Here is a 17,099-nt window from a genome sequence, read left to right on the forward strand (position 1 = left end):
TATGATGACAGAGTATACCTTATTGAAGTTCCATCTGGTAGAACTGTATTTAGGAAACAGTAGAACAATATTTAAGAACAGTTTTGTTGTCGCTGAAGGTTAACCATAATGAGATTTCCATCTGTGGAAAAGCATGAAGATTTGGATGTCAGTAGCTCTCTCACGAGCTATTTAAGATTCTGTATTTCAGAGAAATACATTTCTTCCCTCATTTCCAAGTAGATCCCCCCAAAAAAATCTCTAAGAATTCAGACTTCTCTTGTCACCCTTTAATTCTTTGTATCTGATTTTACCCCTCATAACCTAAACATACTCCAATTTTAGTCACATTTTGGAAAATACAAATATGTCTTCTATTTTATGAAGTTAAAAGCTCTACCTTAATGAGAGTCTCTTGGAATTAAAAAAGTCATCATGGTTACTGCCTCCATGTTACTTTTTGTCTTGACTCAGTCTCCCTGCCCACAGTGTGATTTGAAACAGTTTGATTGCAAACATACTTTGCCCACTGACTCAGAGACAACACTATAGTGGTTATCTAATTATGAGCAGAAGATACGGGTCTCAAAAGCCTCTGGAAAAAAGAAGGAAAGGGAGATAGCCCAATAATCAAAATTGGGATTACCTCATTCCAATTAAATTCACCGTTTTGAATATAAGCAAAGCAGTAGTATCCAGCATAATGTGGAATAAAGGAACTGGAATATTCTGATGAGTCTTGTTATTAGTGGATGACTACTTTTAATGTAGGAAACTTGAACAACTTTACTTGAATGTGATGAGGAAAGAATGAAAACCGTTTCTGATTTATCATGACTGACAACAGAATATGGCAAAAAACACAATGTGGGGTTTCCAGGCCCAGCCTTGTCGTAATACCTTGAATGGATCTCTTAAACTTTCTTGGATTAACACTTCCTTTTAGGCTCATTGGTTCACTGAAAGGATTCACAATACTCAAAGAAAGCTTTTATTCTCACAGTAATATTTTATTACTGTTCAAGGATACAGATAAAAATCAACAAAAGGAGGGCACCTGGGTGGCTCAGTGGGTTAAGCCTCTGCCTTTGGCTCAGGTCATGGTCTCAGGGTCCTGGGATTGGGCCCCGAGTTGGGCTCTCTGCTCAGCAGGGAGCCTGCATCCCCTTCTCCCTCTGCCTGCCTCTCTGCCTACTTGTGATCTCTTTCTCTCTCTGTCAAATAAATAAATAAAATCTTTTTTTAAAAAAATCAGCAAAAGGAAATGGCAAGTGAGGGGAAAGTCCAGAAGATACCAGGCATAAGCTTGTATCTTGCTTCCTCTTCCAATATAGTATCATATATTATATCATATATATATATGATATATCTTATATCTTATATCATATATATATATATATAATATCATATATCAGCAGTCATATGTGACAACACTTGCAAAGTGTTTCCAACCAGGAAAGCTGACTTGAGCCTTCAGTGCCTAGGGTTTTAACCTAAAGCCAGTCATGTAGACGTGAATTACCTGCATGGCTGTCCTCATCAGTGACTCGGACTTAATCCTTCCAGAGCATAGACATAGCCACCCTAAGTCACATTATTAGCTCAACTATCTGATCAAATTGGTATCCTGTGTTCCAAGGGCTCAGAACTCATCTCCAGAAGCTGGCCAATGGCCAGTCCTAAAGATACACCTTTTTCAGTTAGGTACAGAGTTTGAGCAACCCAGGCCTGCTGAGTTAACCCTTTTCTGCATGGGTGTAGAATTACATAATAGATTAAGTGTCTTGCAATTTTAATGTTTTAGTGAATGGAGTGCTAATTCCTCTCATATAAATTATAAGGAATTTAATGTTTTATTTCATCTTTGAGATGGATTGGATAATTCTAATTATTTGAAAGCTTAAATAAAAAAATAAATTATACTGATGCTAGAAAGTAAAGCTGGATTGAATCTCTAACAGTGAAAGAAGTTGTGTTTTACACAAGTCAGCACAGAGCCCTGCTCACTGATGAGTAAACTCCCAAGTGAATAAAATCCCAAGATTAAGATTTTCAGACTTGAGTCGTAAGGAAGTCAAAGGAAAAGAAACTACTTAAGCCCAGTTTCAGAAGCTTTAGTCAGCATTTGATTAGTAAATTACTGATATTTTTCTATTTCCCTTGCATTGGTGATAACTTTTTTTTTTCTTTTGACAGGGATAACTTTTTTTTTTAAGTGAAAACACTTTATAGGATTTCTCTACAATTGAATAAAATTGCTCAGGTTTTACTTGTCTAATTTAGCATGAATCTTTTTTAGAGTTGTTTAGTGCAGTATTTCATATTTCGCATCTGTAATTTAACTCTGGTATTTTCGTTTTCCTATTGTTTATCCTTGATCCATGGTTTTCTAGTTGCGAATGGCTTTGTGTTTTGCTACTTATCTTTTTTTGTTGTTACTTAATGTGTTTGCTCATATTTATTGGGTTTTAAAATGTTAAAAAATTTCCTAAATTGAAATGTATCTAGGTAGTTTTTTCCCTACATCCATAATGTACCACTTTGGTATAAAATTTGCAAATTGCCACATGGAAGAATGCTTATTGTTCTACATTTGAAATTGTTGAATATTTGACATAGCTATATTCAATTTAAAATAGAGAAAAACCTTTCTAAGATTTAAGAGAACTACTTTTATCTAGGAAAAGGCTATAGAATTAATTTTATATAAAAGAAAACTAAGTGTTCCTGTCTGGTTAATCATTTTATTTAAAATTAACTCCATACACAAGAAATTGCATAATGCACGATTATCCCACAAGCCCTGAACTAGTGTCTTTTCTTTCACATTTTTAATGGATATTTTCTTAACCATGTGCATGAGGGGACGAGACAACTTTCAAAACTAGGTACTTGTAAAATGACCTTGGAATGAATAAAGAGCTGCTATGTAAAATGTCTGCTGCGGGGTCTAGAAATGGACCTTAGTTTTGCATTTGGCTTAAAATCTTTTCTGAGAGGGAACAAAGCCTTACCTTTTAGCTGCCACCTGCCTAACTTATTAGCTAATGTGGTTCCTACCCATTCACAACATAAAATGTATGTTTCAGTGACTCCTTAAGTAGTAGTATTTTACCTTCTCTGGTTCCTTTTTTAAAAAAAAAGAAGTATATTAATGTACAATACTTTTGAGCAGTAAATGCTCCACCTTGCAACACCATAAGGAGTCCTCCTTGCCATCCTTTCCAGAATTTGTTCTCTTCAGCTTTGCTTCATAAAGAAAAGCCCACATTTGCAACTAAATATTTGTTGGCAAATCCTGAATTTGACTTTTCTATTGATAAGAAAATTTACTGATCTCTTTTAGGTTTTCTCTTTTCTCACTAAGAAATAGGCATTTTAAATTTCTTTAGTCTGATCCAATTCTGTTCAGTAAATGTTTTGTACTGGGGTCTAATAGGCAGATGTGAATAAAACACCTTTCTTACCTTGAAGAACCTACTCTCTAGGCTTTTCATTCCATTTCTATATCAAGAAAATGGAAGGCAAAGGTTAATATAATCATAAATTATTCTGAGACTCTTTTATATTGTACCTTAGGCCATTTCTATTTGACTAGATAGCTTACTGCCTGACCATGTTCAGGGTTTTTTTTCCTTCCCATGCACTTGAAACAAAACTGTCCCCAACAAGCTGGTTGGTTATAGTGCACTTCCACTTCTGAATTGTTAGGCAGAAAACTGAAATTGTTGGAACTCTTTATGGTTCAAGCCTCTCAGTACCATTTGTCTTTCAGAGTTCTTTCCTTTTTACCTAAATTAAGGCTTTTTGGAGTTTTATCCACAAACCTTGCAATTTTACTTGCTTTTAGAACTCTTGCAGGGAACCATTCATTTATAACATAGATAATAGATGCATTCAGGTAAGATAGCACAGCTGGAAATCCTATGAACTATCCATCATCCTAAGTATTCTTTGAAAATTGTGAATTACTTCATGTTTAAAAAAAAAAAAAAAGCCCATTCCCAGTATCCCTAGTGGACCTTAATGAATCTTGGTATAGCAGCTAGCTTTCATAATCCATTTGCAGGGTAATTTATTCTTAAAGTATGACTGAAATTGTACAGCCAAATTATAACCCATTGTTTAGTTTTTCACTCAATCCAAGAAAAATGAAAATGTTTTTTAAAACTTCTTCCTTTGAAAGTATATTAGATATCCTGAGTCAGAATGTACATAAATCTAGAATGTAGAGAAGAGACAGTTTGTGAATTCTGAAAGTTTAGCATGAACTTCCCAAGTGGACTCCACAGTGGACTCTTAGAAGGATTCAGAAAGGCTGTGGGTTAAATTTCCTCTTGCCTCCTGAAGGGAATACTAACATTTGAGGTGCTTTTGATCCACTTGTGACAATATATCACGAGTCTTATTCTGAAAGCAGTACCTGATCCCTTATGAGTAAACATACAGGGAAGGAGGAATAACTTCATGATATACTGTTTATTGCCGTTTTTGCATTGTCTAAAAAGACATTTGATTTATTAGTTTCTCACTGTCTACTTATGTTAGCACTAAACAAAAATTCTAGGTTTGGTATGGCATTCCTAGCTATACAGTTTTGCTACTTAAATACTATTTAAAAGTATTATATGAACTAAACTTAGGAGAGAGCATCCCCTGTGCTGTCATGTGCTTATATTTAAAACAAAGGCAATAAAAAACCTGGCTCCAAAATACCCAAGAATGAGTGTGGTCATAAGGAATGTTTAAGTCATTCATCTGCATCTAAATCTTACTTTGATAATTTAAGGTAAATATTTGACTCTGATGGTACAAAGTGCTTGTCCAAATAATACAGTATAATGAATAATATGAAGATTGGTAGGAGACAGAAAGTATGTTAGCTTCTTAGTGCTGTTGTAACAAATTATCATAAATTTAATGGCTTAAAACAAGGATATAGTATCTTAGAGTTCTAGCAGTCACAAGCTTTAAAATCAGAGTGTCATCAAGGCTGTATACCTTCTGGAGAGTCTAAAGGAGAATCAGTCTCCTGCCATCTTCAGCTTTTAGAGGCCACTGGCATTCCTTCGCTCATGGCCCCTCCTTCCATCTTCCAAGTCCACCAGCACAGCATCTTCAGGTTTCAGTCTCCTGCTCTTGCTCATTTCCTTTCTCCCTCCCCTACCGCCACCCCGTTCTCTTTATCTAACTTCTATTCTCTGCTGCTCTCCCATGAAGACTCTTGGTTACTTTAGGACCATCTGGATAATCCAGAATAATACACACATCTTAAAATCCTTAATTTAATTAAATCTGCAAGATCCCTTTGGCTCTGTAAGGTAGCACACTCACAGGCTCTGGGGATTGGGACATGGACATATTTGGAAAGCCATTCAACCTAGTATATAATGTGTAAATAATAGTTACTTGTGTTGTAAAAGTAGAAGTTATAACCCTAATTTGTGTTGCTGGTTATACTGCCAAAGTAAGAATGTAGACAGATGCTTTTCCCTTCTTCAGTCTAAGAATATGTTCTCTGCTTAGTAGCCATTTTTCAGAGGTATTATATCCCTTAAAGGCTCCTTTAGCTTTGATTGTGTGGATAATTTAAGTTTATTGTCTACTGTGTGTCTGGGGTTTTTGAGTTTTTTCAGAAACAACAGATGAGATAGAGAGTATGTACTCTGGCACTTGACTAATAAACCACTCTTTATCTCAGGCCCAAGAGTTTTATGCCTTCTGCTTGCATCCTTACTTACTTACAGTAAGTAAGCCACATGTCAGGCTTACTTACTAACTTTCAAACTCTTCACAGATCTTGACAGTGCCTCTGACTTGTAATTTACCCAAGAAATGCCCAGCCTTTTTTAGTGGCACTCATGTTTCTTTAAATATTCTCAACCTCATTAAATTCAGATCAATTTCAGTTTCCCTGTTAAGCATATTCTGTATTTTGAACTTTATAACATTTTCCCAGTGGTATTTCTGAAAGACCACATAAGTTGCCAGAATTAGGGGCTGGGGTTGCTTAGTGCCTCACACTTGTTAAAAAACACCTATTTTTTGTATGTTTTGAAAGGTATAATAAATAAGCTTCTATAAATTGTTCCTACCTACTTTAAAACTAGAAGGTTCTTAGACCTCCAAGATTCTGACCATGTTCAGTGCACATGACATTGTGAACCATGAGAGAGAGTTTAACTTTTGTGTTAGTTTTCACATCAGTGCTTTAAATATGGTAGAAATCTTTTGGATTATATCAAAGTGGCAATAAAATAGATTATGATCTTGTAGAAGCACTAATTAATTAGGTCAGTCTTAGCACCAACTAACAATAGGACCTTGGACAAATCACATGATTTAATTGAGTCTTCCTTTCCATTTGATAAATGAAGAATAAAGATAATTTAGGTTCTTTTTAGTTGACTATTCATTTACTTTTGTTTCCTTATTTATATACTTGTCTCAAAAATAAAAATCACTTTGGGGGCACCTGGGTGGCTCAGTTGGTTAAGCAACTGCCTTCGGCTCAGGTCATGATCCTGGAGTCCCAGGACCAAGTCCCACATCAGGCCCTCTGCTCATCAGGGAGCCAGCTTCTCCCTCTGCCCCTCACCCCTTTCATGCTCTCTCTCTCTCTCTCTCAAATAAATAAAATCTTTTAAAAAAAATAATAAATAAATAAAAACCACTTTCAATGTATCCTATAGATTGTGAAATGCAGTGTTGCCTTATTAATTTCAGAAACCCTGAAATTTCTATTTATATTTTTCCTTTCCCAAGAGTTGTTTGAAGTTTTTGTTGTTTTTTTTTTTTTTTAATTCTGGGTAGATGAGCCTTTTTGTCCGTTGGTTTTCTTTAATTCCTACTTTTTCATTGGGATCAGGGAATGTTGTTTTTAGTATTTTACTTGATGAACTTACTAATACCTACTTTGACTTAATATACGATAAATTTTTTAATGTTCAAAATAAATCTGTAAGATAAAATGTTCAAAATAAATCTGTAAGACAGATACAACTTATTAATTATGTTAAGATTTTCTAATGCTTTTCCCCCTATTTTCAGCTGAACTGTTGTATGAAAGTCTTCTGTTAATAGTATGTTTCCATTTTTCCATATCTTGGAAATCTCCTGTGTCTCATTTCATTTTTTTCTTTAATTATTCTTCATCTGATACATGGATCTCAATTCCTGCTTTCTTACTGTTCCTATTTGCCTTATATATCTTGGTGAATTCCTTTATTTTTAGCCTTTTTGAATCGCTTTTTTTTTGTGTATATCTCATATGTATAGTGTAGACTTAGGTTTTGCTTTTAGATCCAGTCTGGATGTCTTTTTCTAGTATCAACTTCCCCAGTATCTTAATCTTCTACTCCCTGTTTCTCTGTGCAAGCTTGTAATGCAGTGAGTGCTAGGTTGAATTTGGTGTTAGTTTCTCATTTTGGAGATACTTTGAAGTTTAAAAAAAAGATTAAAAAAAATCAGAAAACATAGGTTTTCAACCAATAATAGGTTGGTTAAATAAACAAGGACAGCTATGTAAGAGAATAAAAAGAAAATAGATATTTGGTCTGTCATTAAATGATAAAGCTAGTTTACAAAATGCTATGGTCCTGGTGTTTTGTTGTTGTTGTTTTAAGATGCATTTGTTTATTTGAGAGGGGGAGAGAGAGAGAGTACGGCTGCACGTATGTGAGTGGGGAGAGGGACAGAGGTAGAAAGAAAGAGAGCAGACTCCCCTCTGAGAGGGAAGCCCCAGGCAGGGCTTGATCTCATGACCCCTTATCAGAGACTGAGCCAAAACCAAGAATTGGAGGCTCAACTAACTGAGCCATCCAGGTGCCCTGGTCCTATTTTTGTTTAAAATATAATTTGGGGTCACCTTGGTGACACAGTCCGTTAAGCCTCCAACCCTTGGTTTTGTCTCAGGTTGTGATCCCAGTGTTGTGAGTTGGAGCCCTGTGGTGAGCATCATGCTCGGTGTGGAGTCTGCTTCATACTCTCTCTCCTTTTTTCTCTGTCCCTGTCTCTCTCTCTCTCTCTAAATAAATCTTAAAACTATATATAATTTAAATAATTTTCACGGAATAGTTTCTGTATTTTTTTACCATATCACACATTTATCTTACTGTCACTCACTGTTATTTTAAAACCAACTATCTGATTTTATTTACCTTTCTTCCACATAGTATTTTGAAAAAAATACACAAATGTTTATTGTAGTTTTTCATGCACGGTAGCATAACTTGATAACTGTTAAGAGAAATTTCATTTTGTGGGATCTAAAGCCCTCATTCTTTAGTGAACTATATTATCAAACTTAATTCTCTTAAAGAAGCATGTAGAAGGGTGTATAATGAAATTACAGCCAGGTAAACACTGTTAGTAATTTTACTTATTTTTCTCTGCTTTTCTGGTTTTAATTTTCTAAAATAAATTTGGATTAATTCCTTGCATAATGTTAAAGTCTTTTGTAGGTTAGATTTTTAAATCATTAATTAAAAGTATGCATTTCTCGGGGCACCTGGGTGGCTCAGTGGGTTAAAGCCTCTGCCTTCAGCTTAGGTCATGATCCCAGGGTCCTGGGATCAAGCCCCGCATCAGGCTTTCTGCTCAGCGGGGTGCCTGCTTCCTCTTTCTCTCTGCCTGCCTCTCTGCCTGCTTGTGATCTCTGTCAAAAAAAAAAAAAAAAGTATGCATTTCTCTATAGATCTTTACATTTCTCTATAAAATGATATAATTGCTAATGTCCTGAAATGTCATTAAAATAAAGTCATAATTTCTTTGAAATGTAGAAGTCTTAAATTAATATTTTGAGTAATATTAATCTTATTTCCATTAAAGAACTGTTCCTAAGCTGGAAATTTTATGGCACATGAAATTTGCTGGCTTCCATGGAATCTGAGTGTAATTGTCCTAGGAGGATTAGCTCTTAAATTCATTTTGCTGTGGTTTTTCATAGTATGATAATTTCATACTATGTGATTGAAGTTATTCTCATCTAAAATTAAGAACTTACTTAATATCAGATTTCATAAAAGCAAAACATGGGAAGTATTAAAATAATGAATGATGCATTAAATACTGAATGGTGCATTAAAATTAGACTCATAACTGGGTGCCTGGGTGGCTCAATTGGTTAAGCATCCTACTCTTGATTCTGGTTGAGGTCATGATCCTCAGGATCGTGAGATAGAGCCCCACTTAGGGCTCCATGCTGGGCATGAAACCTGCTTAAGATTCTCTCTTACCTCTCCCTCTGCTCCTCCCCCATAAAAATAAATAGGTAAGTAAGATTAAACTCATAACTAAAATCCCCTTTTTTTTTTTTTTTTACAGGAATTGAAACCTGATATAGTAACTAAATCTGCTCTCGGTGATGATATCAGTTTTGAAAAAATCTGCAAAAAGGTATGTCTGCAATGGATTGTCTTTCTTTTAAAAAAAGTTAGTTCTTTATATGGTTGACCAGCTTTTTCTTATAACCTTTTTCCTTGAAGAAAAAAACTTAACAACCCAGTTACTATTAGAATATGATGATTTTCCCCACTTCAGCTCTGTTATTGCCGTCAAAAAAATATTTTTATGGTAATTTATGAATTTCGCTTTGCTTATGATAGCACACCTTCAAGGTCCTTAAATGTATGTTGAACTTAATGTGGCATTTGTGTGTTAGTGACAATTCATTTGTTAATTTTAATAATCATAGCAAAGAATATTTTTATTTTTTCCAAGTAATTTTTATGACTATTTCATTTAATCTCTGTATTTAGTACTTGTGAAAGATTATTTTTACCCTCTTTTTACAAATAAGGGAACTGTAGGTCAGAAAGAATGAAGTGAGCTGAGTAAAGGTACACCAAATGGCAGTTGGGACTTTTACCCAGTTCTCTTGCTCCTACTATTTCCCCTTTTTCATTTCTGCCTGCTTTGCTAATGTCTACATAGGACAGTTCCAGCCTAAGAGCGGATTTTGGATTAATGGATGTTTCTGTGTTGCTTCTCTGTTTTCGCATTCATTGGCATTTGCTCTAATATATATTATTTCATGTTTCCTGCATTTATGTCCACTTTGCTCTTTTTTCTAGTTTCTTAATGTGGAAACTTCAGTTACTGATTTTAGAGATTGCTTCTTTTCTAACAAGCATTTAGTGTTGCAGAGTTGCTTTATGTAAGCACTCCTTTAGCTGCACCCTTAAATTTGATAGGTTGTATTCTCATTTTCTTTGAGTTCACAGTATTTTAAATTTCCCTTGAAACTTTCTATTTGACCATGGTGTCGTTAGAAGTATGTTGTTTAATTTCTGAACAGTGAGGGGGTCTTCTAGGTATGTTTTCATGACTGTTTCCTTTGTGATCCATGAGCAGACTTTTTATGATTTTTATTTGTGTTGTGGTCCAGAATGGCTTATATTGGTGATCGTTTCATATGCACTTAAAAACAGTATGTTTTCTCTTGGCATCAGTGTCCTAAAAATGTCAAGTAGGTCTCTTAGTTTTTGGTGTTGTTCAGGTGATTTATGTCTTTACTGATTTTCTGCCTATTTATTTTATTGATTATCCAGAGCCTTATGTTAGAATATCCAACTATAGATGTCAGTTTGCCTATTCCCGCCCTGAGGAAAGAATGCTGTGATTCTTTGTTTTTATAGACTAGCACTGACTTTTCTGCAAGTGATATGAGACATGTTAGATTTTAAAACATTTTAAGAAAGCCAGAATATGAAAGGTTTTTATTTGTTTGAGAGGAGGGAGAACTTGTTGGTGCCATTGTCCTGATGAGAAAAGCCACACTAAATCCCTGAACATGATTTTACAAGCCTCTTTATTTTGTACTAGAATAATTCTACAGTAAATATTCTTATTTCATGGGATTTTTTCATAAAGAGAGGAAAAACTAAACTAAAACTTAACTGGTTTGGTCTGTATCTCAGACAAAATAATGACATGTTAAATATAGTAGTAATAAAAATGTTATAGAATTTTTTTTTCTCTTGAAAGTTAAAAAAAAAAATCAGGGGCGCCTGGGTGGCTCAGTGGGTTAAGCCTCTGCTTTCAGCTCAGGTCATGATCTCAGGGTCCTGGGATCGAGCCCCGCATTGGGCTCTCTGCTCAGCAGGGAGCCTGCTTCCCTCTCTCTATCGGCCTGTCTCTCTTGCCTACTAGTGATCTCTGCCTGTCAAAATAAATAAATAAAATATTTTTTTTTTAAATCAGTTTTCCAGAATAAATTTTTTGAGCTTTCTAAAGGTTGCTAAATTTTAAAAGTATTCACTAATGTTTAATTTATGGTTCAAGTAAAAAGCATCTTCTCTGCCAGATTGTTTTCACTTTGGAAGATTAACATTAGTGTATGTGTAATATTTATAAAATCAATTTTTTAGGGTATCTTCTTCCATCTACAACCCTTCCTTCACCTTTCCAGTGTGTGGAATGTCATTTATCCAAAAAAAATGGGCAACAAACATCTATATTAGCTTATCATTGTTATTTTATATTAGTAAATTCATTTGCATATGACAGGATTTGTAGTCATGAAAAATTTTTTTAATTACTTTATTTTAGAGAAACAATGCTCGTGTGTCTGAGCAGGACCTGAGAGGCAGTGGGGGGCGGAGAAGAAGGACAGGCAGACTCCCTGCTAAGCACAGAGCCTAGAGGGCTAGATCTCAGAACCCTGCGATCTGAGCTGAAATCCAGTTGGACAGTTAACTGACTGAGCCACTAAAGCCCCCCTGTAGTGGTGAGATTTTTAATACTAATTCAGATAAAAAGTTTAGGATCTTGGAGCACCTTGGTAGCTCATCCAGTTACTCAGCTGCCCTGGGCTCAGGTCATGAACCCAGGGTTCTGGGATCTAGCCCCATGTTGGGCTCCCTGCTCAGCAGGGAGCCTGCTTCTAGCCCTCTGCCTCTCCCCCTGCCTCTCCCCGTGCTCATGCTCTCTCACGTGCTGGTGTGCTCTTGCTCTCAGAAAATAAATAAATAAAAATCTTTTTTTAAAAAGGAAGTTTAGGATCTCACTGTCAAGGGTCAAGTGAAACCTGGTTACATTTCTGCTGTTTATACCTTCCTCTAAACAAAAGCAAGGAAGGAGGGGAAGCTGGAGAGGGAGGAAGGAGAAACAGTTCTGTTTCATCCAAGTTCTTGATGGAACCCTGGAGGGATTTAAAGCAAGGGAAACTGCCCTGCTTAAAAAATCATTTCAGATTCCTCCCAAGCTATTTGATTTCACCTATTTTGCTAGTGTTTTATTTCATTTGGGATATTCTCCCATTGGATTCAGGTTCTTCTGTTTGAAAACCTGTTAATAAATTAAACCTTTAAAAAATGATGCAGGCAACAGTGTTGTTGTGGAGAAAGGATTGATTGCTCTTCAGTGTGTCATAGGAAGTGAGCTCAGTGAAAGATAACCTCACAGGAATGAAGCCTGTTACATAGAGCTCTGTACATTTGAGGCTGTCTGTTGATCAGATCAGAGCAGAGCAAACTAATTTATGTAATATCTTACAGCTTGCACAGTTCTTCCATACACATTCTTATCTCAGTTGATCTTACAACAGTGATCTCATGTAGAAAGCATTCATTTGCACATATGTGCACACAATGTGTGTATGTGTAGTAATAGTAGTGTCTTCATTTTTCAAACGCAGAAAAGGGGTAGAAAGGTTAAGTAGGCAGCTAATATGTATATGATGAAAGTTGAAAGCTAGAGAGTGGAAGAATGAGAATTTTGACATTTCCAGACAGCTGGGGCCAGGATTTCAGGAACTTCTCAATTCAAAACATGTGTTACACGCGAAGCAATCAGCTAGGCAGTGTGGATGATAACAAAGGGAATAGGAAACTCAATATTTTCCGGAGGAATATATAATCTAGTAGGGAGTATAAGACAGGTATATTAAACAACTGCTGGATAAGGGGAAGCAAATTAATATTTGTGAACATCTGTTAACAGTTGCTGACTCAATTAGGTGCTTTATATATGTTAGCTTTCTCAGGGAAGATGATAACTCCATTTAACGAAAGGACAAATTGGCCCAGAAAGGTCAAAAATATACCTATAGGTAGACATTAGCAGATAACAGATCCAAGGTCTAAACCCTGGTCTCAGCCTACAAAACAAAAGTTTAGGAGAAAAGGCTTGAGTGGGTCCCTAATTTGTAAGACTCCATTTTAGAATCCTGGTGTCCCAGGGATTATAAGAGCCCAACCAATGCAGAAGGGTCTCCTGTTGCCTTCATTGTGGACTCTTAAACCGTAGGTTGCCGGAGTTCTTCTAGTCCAGCTGAATGGACTGTTTCTTATTACCTGCCTACTTGTTTTTAATAAATGGACACATATATCTTTAGGTGAAACTAGAATTGAAATTAAGTATAAATATTGAGAATACTGCTCCCAGCATTCTGCCTCTACCAGTTCACTCTGAGTCAGGTTGTTGTAGGCAGCTTTTCATAGGAAGGAACACTGCATGTAAGAGAACTTTTTCATTTTTAGACTGTTGTTTGTATTCACATGTACATTCTCAAGATTCTTTTCAGAATTGAACACCCAATGCTTGTGTTCATAAAAAATACCCGTATACCAAAATAAAATTTTTCCATAAAAAGATGAGGTGTTTTCCTCTTTTTTACTTAATTTATTTGAAATGGAGGAAACTGGAGGTGTGTGAAAACCACAATTTCCTGAGAATTTTCCATGGCAAATGTTGTGTCAGTGTTAAATAAGGAAAGCTGTGGTTCCCTCATACCCTCTAATATTATGAAGACTTTTCTCATGCAGGTGTAAAAAGTGTTCATAGAGAAAGCTTAGCCTTTAGTCAATTTATGTGAATTTCAGGTATATGACTGTATTCAGATTTCTGTAAACCTCTGTAACATTTTTCATCTTTCTTTTTTTTTAAGATTTTATATATTTATTTGACATACAGAGAGAGATCACAAGTAGGCAGAGAGGCAGGCAGAGAGAAAGGGGGAAGCAGACTCCCTGCTGAGCAGAGAACCTGATCTGGGGCTCCATCCTAGGACCCTGAGATCATGACCTGAGCCGAAGGCAGAGGCTTAACCCACTGAGCCACCCAGATGCCCCCATTTTTCATCTTTCCAGTGAAGTTTATCACATTCTGTCTTGGATGAATTCATTGTTCATTTGTCAACCTTTTAAATTAGAGCAAGATTGTGAGCCTCAAAAGATGATGTTCGTGTCCTTATGTGAAGACCGTGTGTGTCCTAATGTGTAAGACCATTTATTTAGGCATGTTTATATAAGTATAAACATCAGTGAATACAAAGTTGAAAAAAGTGAGTGAGGCAGGAAGGTGGGCAGTAGTGAAATAAGGAGGAGTAAAGAATTTGAAAGGTCTCTTGACAGGTTCTGCTCTGCTTACTCTTGTGTGTTCTTACCCTCCGCCCAGAGACTTAAGCAAACTGTAGACACAGCAGACAGCTGCCGAAACCCAAAGCACAGCCAAAGCTTCAGACTTCCTCCCACTTACTTTACAAGGCTCTCTTTTATGCTTATATTTCATTTCTCTCCAAAGAGATTTGAGAGGGGGGCTTGGAGATGAGTCACAGAATGAGAGAAAGTTATCTCAAATAATTTAGAAGAAAACCGCTTGAGAAAGACTGAATTCAGAAACCTGTCATTTGTCACTTCTGTTCCCAGATGGCTAGGTAATCTGGAAATAAGACTGTTAGTCTAATTATTAGATAAAATCGTTGGTCTGTATTCCCCTTTACCTCTTGTTAAAATTTGAAGTAAAAAAATGCATTGAATGATTTCAAATTGCTTTGTTAAGAATAAAATCAAGCAAATTGGAAAATATTATATTTGACATTGTTTACTTAGGAGAAATAAGGGTCATTTAAATGATCATTGTCGTTTATAAAACATGATATTTTAAACTAAAACTTCCATTAAATCAAACACTTTAAGAAATACATGTTTACTTTTTTTTGGTCTTTGAAGAATGAAAACTGAAATCCTTAGTATTTGTAAAGCATGCCATTAACAGTTTTTCCATTTGCAGCTTTTCCCATTAGAATATTTTTTCTAGTCCGCAAATCAGAAGTTACTCAGATTTGCAAATTAGTAACTGACCATCAATAACAGATAAAAATTAACTAAAAAAAAACTAGCAATTAAGCATCAAACTTAAGTTTGAAGGACTAGATGTATCTTAAGAAGATCTGTACAATGCATTCTATTTGCAAAAATTGCTGGTTAGCAAAAGGCAGGAGGATTAAATTTCTAGGAGTTTCTGCATTCAAATTAGTGTTGCTTTGCCGTTAGCTGCCTGACTTCAAGCAGTTCACCTACTGTCTCTGGCTCTTACTTTTTTCTTTTTTTTTTTTTCCATTTCTCTAATAAACTCGAAGATCAAGCATTCTGGTAATGTATTTTTGACCCCCTTCAAAGCCCTTATTGTAGCAGATGTAAAAATAACAGGGCTTATCCTTTCCGTGTTCAGTTTCATTTTGCCAAAAAAATTGTTTTGTGCGCCCTCACATACTCAAGTTTTATGGCATTTATTTGCTGTATTATCTGTTGATGTTTAAGTTTTCTTAAAAGACTATGACATTTTTCATATTTCAGTATAACAAGAATAGTTGTTCTCTAAGACTTTGGTGATGGTGTTGAGTAGCCAACTTTAACAAAATTTCCAGTTTATAAAAATTAGTAGCAATAAGGACATGCAGTAGTATGTATTCGCAAATATCATAATGCTACAAAGTAGGTTTGCCACATATCTGTAAGACCACATTATTGTTAAATAGATTGCCAGCTGAATGAATGAGAATTTGAGAAGCTATTTCTTTGCTTTTTGGCCCTAACGATGCTGATATATTAATATTAAGTATTTTGGTAAACATTTTTGTATTTTTTGTTTCTAGTTTTATTGAAATATAATTGACATATAACAAACATTGTGTGAGTTTAAGTTATTATACAACTTTATGGTTTGATACACATATATATTATGAAAAATTACCATAATCTTAATTATCACATCTATCACCATATGTATAATTACAATTTTTTGTGGTGAGTGCCTTTGAGATGTACTGTCTTAGATGCTTTCAAGTATTTAATGAAGTATTGTTGTCTATAATCACCAGACTGAATGTTAGATCTCTAGAACTTACTCATCTTTTAACTGAAAATTTGTACCCTTTGACCAAAATCTTTGTATTTCCTCCACTACCACCTCAAGTCTCTGGCAACCACCATTCTGCTCTTGCCTCTGTGAGTTTAGTTTTTTTAGATTCCACATATAAGTCATACTATGCAGTATATTCTTTCTCTCTCTGTTTCTTTCACTCATTGTAATGCCTACCAGATTCATCCATGTTGAGGATGGAAGGATTTTTTTTCTTTCTCGTGGCTAAATAATATTCTTTTACACTAAAGTATATGTGTATACACCATGTTTTCTTTTTTCATTTCATCTGTCAGTGGGCTCTTGGTTGTTTCTGGGTCTTGGCTATCATGAATAATACTGCAGTGAGCGTGGTATCTCTTTGAGATAGTGATTTCATTTGCTTCAGGTGTATACCTGGAAGTGAGATTGCTAGATCATATGGTAGCTCTAGTTATAATGTGTTGAGGAACCTCATCTTTTTTCCCTAGTGTCTGTACTTGTCTGCATTCTCACAAGCAGTGCTGCAGGGCTCCCTTTTCTCCACATACTCCCAACACTTGTTAGTTCTTGTTTGAGAGTAACCATTTTAACAAGTGTAAATAGTGTCTCACTGTGGTTTTGATTTACATTTCCCTAGTGATTAGTAATGTTGCACTTCTTTTCATGTATCTTTTGGCCATTTCTTCTTTTGAAAAATATCTGCTCAAGACCGCCATCCATTTTTAATCAGATTTTATTTTTTTTTGTAGTAGATAATAAATGGTAACTTTATTAATGATAAGAAAGAGAATAAGTCTCTTCTACATAGTCACCATTGAGATTTTTTATTTATCTTGTTTTATTTATTTGCTGTTGACTTGTTTGAGTTCCTTCCACATTGTGGATATTGGCCCCTTATCTGAGATATGGTTTCCAACTATTTTCTCTGATTGTAGATTGCCTTTTCACTTTGTTGTTGTTTCTTTTGTTTTGCAATAAAGTTGTAGTTTGACTTC

The 17,099-nt window shown here is 35.3% G+C and overlaps 1 protein-coding gene across 1 annotated transcript in view; it reads left to right on the top strand.

Annotated features, from left to right (window-relative positions):
* Nucleotides 1-17,099, top strand: part of SRFBP1 (serum response factor binding protein 1) — a 68,299-nt gene that overhangs the window by 35,004 nt on the left and 16,196 nt on the right. The window contains exon 4 of the mRNA XM_080803772.1: nt 9,304-9,375. Coding sequence (XP_080659898.1) covers nt 9,304-9,375 — 72 coding nt within the window. The remainder of the gene's footprint in view (nt 1-9,303; nt 9,376-17,099) is intronic.

Source organism: Martes martes (genome assembly GCF_963455335.1).
Source record: "Martes martes genome assembly, chromosome: 5".
Taxonomy (NCBI): domain Eukaryota; kingdom Metazoa; phylum Chordata; class Mammalia; order Carnivora; family Mustelidae; genus Martes; species Martes martes.